This window comes from Grampus griseus (genome assembly GCF_964374135.1).
Source record: "Grampus griseus genome assembly, chromosome: 14".
Taxonomy (NCBI): Eukaryota; Metazoa; Chordata; class Mammalia; order Artiodactyla; family Delphinidae; genus Grampus; species Grampus griseus.
Window position 1 is genome coordinate 36,459,702 of NC_139008.1, and position 7,225 is coordinate 36,466,926.

Here is a 7,225-nt window from a genome sequence, read left to right on the forward strand (position 1 = left end):
CTTTTTTAAACATTTCTAACATCTTCTTGATCTTTGCCTCCATTCTTTTTGGAGGTCCTGGATCATCTTCACTATCATTATTCTGAATTCTTTTTCTGGAAGGTTACCTATCTCCACTTCATTTAGTTGTTTTTCTGGGGTTTTATCTTGTTCCTTCATCTGGTACATAACCCTCTGCCTTTTCATCTTGTCTATCTTTCTGAATGTGGTTTTTGTTCCATAGGCTGTAGGATTGTAGTTCTTCTTGCTTCTGCTGTCTGCCCTCTGGTGGATTAGGTTATCTAAGAGTCTTGTGCAACTTTCCTGATGGGAGCGACTGGTGGTGGGTAGAACTGGCTGTTGCTCTGGTGGCAGAAATCAGTAAAACTTTAATCCACTTGTCTGCTGATGGGTGGGGCTGGGTTCCCTCGCTGTTGGTTGTTTGGCCTGAGGTGACCCAACCCTGGAGCCTACCTGGGCTCTTTGGTGGGGCTAATGTCGGACTCTGGGAGGGCTCACACCAAGGAGTACTTCCCAGAACTTCTGCTGCCAGTGTCCTTGTCCACATGGTGAGACACAGCCACCCTCTGCCTCTGCAGGAGACCCTCCAACACTAGCAAATAGGTCTAGTTCAGTCTCCTATGGGGGTCACTGCTCCTTCCCCTGGGACCCGATATGCACACTACTTTGTGTGTGCCCTCCAAGAGTGGAGTCTCTGTTTCTCCCAGTCCTGTCAAAATCCTACAGTCAAATCTCGCCTTCAAAGTCTGATCCTCTGGGAATTCCTTCTCCTGTTGCCAGACCCCCAGGTTAGAAGCCTGACGTGGGGCTCAGAACCTTCACTCCAGTGGGTGGACTTCTGTGGTATAAGTGTTCTCCAGTTTGTGAGTCAACCCCCCAGCAGTTATGGGATTTGATTTTATTGTGATTGTGCCCCTCCTTCTGTCTCATTGTGGCTTCTCCTTTCTCTTTGGATGTGGGGTATCTTTTTTGGTGAGTTCCAGTGTCTTCCTGTTGATGATTGTTCAGCAATTAGTTGTGATTCCAGTGCTCTCGCAAGAGGGAGTGAGAGCACGTCCTTCTACTCCATCGTCTTGAACCAATCTCCTTCCTACCATTTCTCATTCAACATTGGATAAGGCAAAAGGGAAAATGGAATGTAGACATAAAATAGAGGTTAAACAAGATGACAGAGGGGCATATGACTGGGAAGTGTGGGTAGATAGACTGAAACATTAAGAAAAGACAAAGAGAGATGGACAAAGATGATGGATGGATAGGGTGCAAAGATGAATTCTTGGGTTTTCAACTGGGGCTAATAAAACCTGGCTTGATTTTATGGAATTATATAAGATACTGCCAAGTGGAGGTGCTTTCTTTAGAAAAGTACAGAATTCTCTAGAAATACAATAATACATATGTAATATTTATTACACGTAATAAAATGTGGACAGCAGTGACAGTGAACTAAGTCTGTACTAAGTCAACAACCTCTGAGTCACTGATGACACATCTGCCCTGTTATCTGTGGTCCACAGTAGGATATTTGGTAAAGAAGTGTAGAACATTAGAAATAACATTAATGGGCTTCCCTGGTGGCGCAGTGGTTGAGAGTCCGCCTGCCGATGCAGGGGGCACGGGTTCGTGCCCCGGTCCGGGAGGGTCCCATGTGCTGCGGAGCAGCTGGGCCAGTGGACCAGTGGACCATGGCCACTGAGCCTGCGCGTCCGGAGCCTGTGCTCCGCAACGGGAGAGGCCGCAGCGGTGAGAGGTCCGCGTACCGCAAATAAATAAATAAAGATAGAGAACGGACTTGAGGATATGGGGAGGGGGAAGGGTGAGCTGTGACAAAGCGAGAGAGAGGCATGGACATATATACACTACCAAACGTAAGGTAGATAGCTAGTGGGAAGCAGCCGCATAGCACAGGGAGATCAGCTCGGTGCTTTGTGACCACTTGGAGGGGTGGGATAGGGAGGGTGGGAGGGAGGGAGACGCAAGAGGGAAGAGATATGGGAACATATGTACATGTATAACTGATTTCCTTTGTTATAAAGCAGAAACTAACACACCATTGTAAAGCAATTATACCCCAATAAAGATGTTAAAAAAAAATCCCTTTAACCTCAAAAAAAAAAAAAAAAGAAATAACATTAACCATGTACCAACAGCTTAGTGCTGTCAAGAACATGCTTGTACTGCGGTCAGTACTCCTCACGTTCACCTGGCCAGAGAGAATGAGAAAAAGCTTGTAGAGATGAAGAGGTGGTAAATGATAGTTTTCCCTTCCTTCAGCTGACTTCCCCAGCAGCCTCCTCAGCGCCCCCTTCACCTCCTTGTTCCTCAGAGTGTAAATGAGAGGGTTCACCATGGGTGTGACCACAGAGTAGAAGAGGGAAATGAATTTGTCCTGGTTGCTGGTCTTAGCTGGAAGCAGATACCCATAGATAGCTGAGCCATAAAAGAGCCATAAAAGAAGAGTACCACCATAAAAGAGCCATAAAAGAGGAGTACCACCACCAGATAAGAGAGGCACATGTTAAAGGTCTTTCTCTGTCCCTTGGCCGAGTGGATCTTCAGCACTGCCTGAGCTATGTAGCAGTAGGAGATCAGGATGATGCTTAATGGGACAGTGGTGAAGAAGGTGCAGACACCATTGAGACTTGTGTCTCCACAGGCTAGTTTGATCATGGCGGGCACCTCACACAGGAAGCTGTCCACCCTCTGGTGCCCTCACAAAGGGAGCTGCAGAGTGAAGGTTGGACCACAGAGTTGCCCAAGCCACCCAAACAGGCAATGGCAGCCAGCAGCCAGCAGAGCCAGGGGTTCATGATGGTGGTGTAGTGCAGGGGCCAGCACACCATGACATAGTAGTCAAATGCCATCACCAACAGCAGGATGCACTCAGTAGCCCCTAGCCAGAGGAAAACATTGAGTTGGGTCACACAGCCACCATAGCTGATGGTCTTGTCTGATCCCCACAAGATGATCAGCACTTGGGGGACTGAGCTAGTAGTAAAAGCAAGATCCAGGGAGGAGAAGTTGCTGAGGAAGAAGTACATGGGTGTGTGGAGCCGGGCATCCAGGCTGGAAAGCAGGATCATGGTTGAGTTCCCAACAAGGGTCAGCAAGTAGGAGAAGAGGATGACTACAAAAAAGATTATCTCCAGCTGGGGATGGTCAGATACACCCATCAGAATAAAGCTCTCCAAGGAGCTGCTGTTGGCCCTTTCCATCTCTGGTTGCCTTCAGTCACTTGAGGAATCTGTCCAGGGACAACCAGGAGTAAAGCAAGTGAAGAAGCTACTGGATTAGGTGGATCTGCATCAGTGCAGGTCTGATGTCACCGACCTTTGTAGTTAAGTACCAATTTAAATTTTATGATTGCAAGGTTTCATTGCAATCCCCAAACACTGTCAGTCCCACAATGAATGGAAACTTTATTCCATCTGAATATCAACATGAGCTATCACAAAATGAAGGAAGTGCTTCACGAAGAACAAAAAGATCAGTGTCTTCAGTTCAACACAGTGATGACCCAAGAAATTCATCTTTGCACCCTGTCCATCCATCATCTTTGTCCATGATGAAGGAGTGTGAACTCCTTCAGTTCAAAAGGGTAGAGGGAGTTGACCATTGGAACTAAATGTGGAAATTCTCAAAAAATACTAATTTCCCCAGCCAAGATTTTGGTATACTCAGGGGAGGGGTGAGCAGACCTGCTGTATTTGGAAGAATTCCCCAAATGTTTCTGATAAATTTCTTCCCTTCTCTTCTATATCCCTCCCCTCCCAAGTGAAAACTCCTGGTCCTGAAAGATGAAGTTTGAGGGAGAAGGTGATGAGTCTATACAATCATGAAAAGAATGGGAAGCATGAATATAGACATATTCACCAAATACAGAAGATACAAACACGTGAGTTAAAAAGAGGTAAATGTAGAACAGAACAAAACTTCATGTAAGCTCAAGTACATGTAGGTGGAACAGGCTAAAGATAGAAACAGGGTCTACCCCAAAAGGAGTTAAATCAGTTACAGGATACCCATAATTAGAAAAGGAAAATAGAAGATTTCAGAGGGGATCCCCGAAAGTTTGAGGTATATGACCACTATGCCCACCTCTAAACCATGGAGTAATTCTTAACATCTCATAAACAAAAATTACCTCTTGTTAATAATGGGCCAATTACCATCTCCCTTCATGGGGCAAGACCTAGGCTTTACTGAAGATCACAAACCAAAGCCCATCCCCCTTCTTTGGCTAATAAATAAAAGGATCTGGGCTTCCCTGGTGGCGCAGTGGTTGAGAATCTGCCTGCTAATGCAGGGGACGCGGCTTCAAGCCCTGGTCTGGGAAGATCCCATATGCCGCGGAGCAACTAGGCCCGTGAGCCACAACTACTGAGCCTGTGCGTCTGGAGCCTGTGCTCCGCAGCAAGAGAGGCCGCAATAGTGAGAGGCCCGCGCATCGCGATGAAGAGTGGCCCCCGCTTGCCACAACTAGAGAAAGCCCTCTCACAGAAACGAAGACCCAACACAGCTCAAAATCAATTAATTAATTAATTAATTAATTTTTTTTAAAAAGAAATTCTGACTTCCTAACTGCAAGGAAGTCAGAATTTAAAAATAAATAAATAAATAAATAAAAGCATCTGAGAAGAAAACAAAAATAGTCTTGGGTCAGCTGTCCTCATCTGGAAGCTGAAGACTGGGAGTAAATGCTCTGCTCTTCCTCTGGATCATGACATGTCCCACAGGAACCCTGGCTGCCACGCCCAAATAGCAGGCTTGATGGGAGTTTCTACTCAAGGGAAGTGTGCATGTGTGCTTATCTGGTTCTGGTGCTCTAGACAGGGACCACTTGGCTACACCTCTTGGCTGAAGACCCTGAGAACTGTCGTTTTCATCAATAAGCAGCAAATATACTGGAGATCCTAATGCTATATCCCACCCAGATGTCAGGCAGGAAATCTTTTCTAATTGTCTGTTTCTTTAGGTCAACAAGGTAGTCCTTCTTTTGAGTCAGGGATGATAAAGATTTCAGAGCACTTTTCTACCCTCCTTCATACCTCTATCGAATACCTTGAGAAGAGGTGACTACTTAGGGCTTCCCTGGTGGCACAGTGGTTAAGAATCCACCTGCCAATGCTGAGAACACGGGTTCGAGCCCTGGTCTGGGAAGATCCCACATGCCGCAGAGCAACTAAGGCCATGCGCCACAACTACTGAACCTGCACTCTAGAGCCCGCGAGCCACAGCTAGTGAAGCCTGCGCGCCTGGAGCCCGTGCTCCGCAACAAGAGAAGCCACCACAATGAGAAGCCCGTGCCACAATGGAAGAGTAGCCCCCGCTCGCCACAACTAGACAAAGCCCCAATGCAGCCAAAAATAAATTAATTAATTAAAAAAGAAGAAGCGGTGACTGCTTATTCTTTTCATTTAGGACTTAAGGGAGCTGAGGAACTGAGGTACCAATCTGGAAGCTCATATTTCTGTTATTCCTGGTATCCATCTCACTACCTCCTCCTAGAAGTGCCTGTCCTCTTGTACCCCTAGGGGAAAGAAACACAGACAGACATGGCCCATCTTCTTCCATAAGTTGTCTGGTCTCTGGGTGGCTGATGCTTTGTGTCTGCTCAGCTGGGGACTCTTTCGGTCCCCACTCTATGCATACCAGTCAGCACAGAAAAAGGAAAGTGTATATAGTGGGAGACTGTTGACCCCAGGCACTCAGAAACTCCCAAGCAAACATGAATATAACTTCAAGTTTGAATTCAGCAACTTGACTGCTCTTCAGGATGTTTTCCACCCTTAAAAGGTCTCTCCACTTGGTTCCTAGCTCTCTTGTAATCTGGAATGTTAAATTGATCTGGCACTATTTGCATTTTAAGAGGAGCCTAGAAAGGACAATACTGAACTCAGAGGATGCGCCATGTATGGTGCAATTTAGGAGCACCCAGATGGAGTTTGTTTGGCTACAGAAAGATTTTTAGGAATCACTCATGTATACATAGATGGTTCCCATCTTGGCCTGTCCGTAAATTTGTTTCGAACTTTCAGGATATTGAGAAGAGCAGCCAAGACCTGCTTCTTAAAGATAATCCTGGGTGTGGTAATTACCCACCTTCGCCCAGATTTCTGCCCATTCCTCCCCTAAATTTTACCACAATTCTCAATTGGCCACTCATGGATTAGCCAGAGCAAATATGGAATTTGGAGTTGGCTTTCTCCTGTCATGGAAACTGCTCCTGAGCTGTCAGCACTCCCCATATGTGGGTGCAAGTTCTCAGAATTCAAGTCTTGCTTTAATATTAGCCTGAGTAATAAAAGGAAAGGGAATCATACAAAATAAAAACAAATAAATAAACCTAATCCTGAATTCCTGACCCTGGCAGGGAAGTTTTTATACATGTTTTATTTTAAAATATTTCATTTATGTGGGAGACAGTTGACAGTCATATTCCTGAGAGCTCAGTTTGTGCCTATCTTGCATCTAAGGTCTAAGTTAACCTTTTCATGATGACTTGGTCAGAACTGGAGATAAGGTTTTCAGTGTAAACATTGTGGCAGTATGGCAGGCAAGAGCCACATAACAGAACAAAATTTGCCTAGAAGGTTGAAGTCTAAGGTGGATTTCAAGTATTTGATGGGGTGAACAGGAGTTCTACCCCCGAATCTTAGAATTCAAGAATTAGAGATGTGGGAATCGGGAAGACGGTGCAAGAGTAAGACGTGGAGATCACCTTCCTCCCCACAGATACACCAGAAATACATCTACATGTGGAACAACTCCTACAGAACACCTACTGAACGCTGGCAGAAGACCTCAGACCTCCCAAACGGCAAGAAACTCCCCACGTACCTGGGTAGGGCAAAAGAAAAAAGAACAAACAGAGACAAAAGAATAGGGACGGGACCTGCACCAGTGGAAGGGAGCTGTGAAGGAGGAAAGGGTTCCACACACTAGGAAGCCCCTTCGCAGGCGGAGACTGCGGGGGGCGGAGGGGGGAAGCATCGGAGCCGCGGAGGAGAGCACAGCAACAGAGGTGCGGAGGGCAAAACGGGGAGATTCCCGCACAGAGGATCGGTGCTGACCGGCGCTCACCAGCCCGAGAGGCTTGTTTGCTCACCCGCCTGGGTGGGCGGGGCTGGGAGCTGAGGCTCAGGCTTCCGTCAGAGCGCAGGGAGAGGACTGGCGGCGTGAACACAGCCTGAAGGGGTTAGTGCCCCACGGCTAGCCGGAAGGG

At 46.7% G+C, this 7,225-nt stretch overlaps 1 protein-coding gene across 1 annotated transcript; it reads right to left on the minus strand.

Moving 5' to 3' along the window:
• Nucleotides 1–2,091: 2,091 nt before the first annotated feature.
• On the minus strand, nucleotides 2,092–3,215 carry OR2C1 (olfactory receptor family 2 subfamily C member 1; the record flags this gene model as incomplete). The annotated part of the gene is given in 5 exon segments (XM_082669935.1): nucleotides 2,092–2,257; nucleotides 2,259–2,446; nucleotides 2,449–2,712; nucleotides 2,716–2,741; nucleotides 2,744–3,215. Coding segments are annotated over 5 exon segments (1,008 nt in total). The 3' UTR covers nucleotides 2,092–2,199.
• Between the last annotated feature and the right edge of the window lie 4,010 nt (nucleotides 3,216–7,225).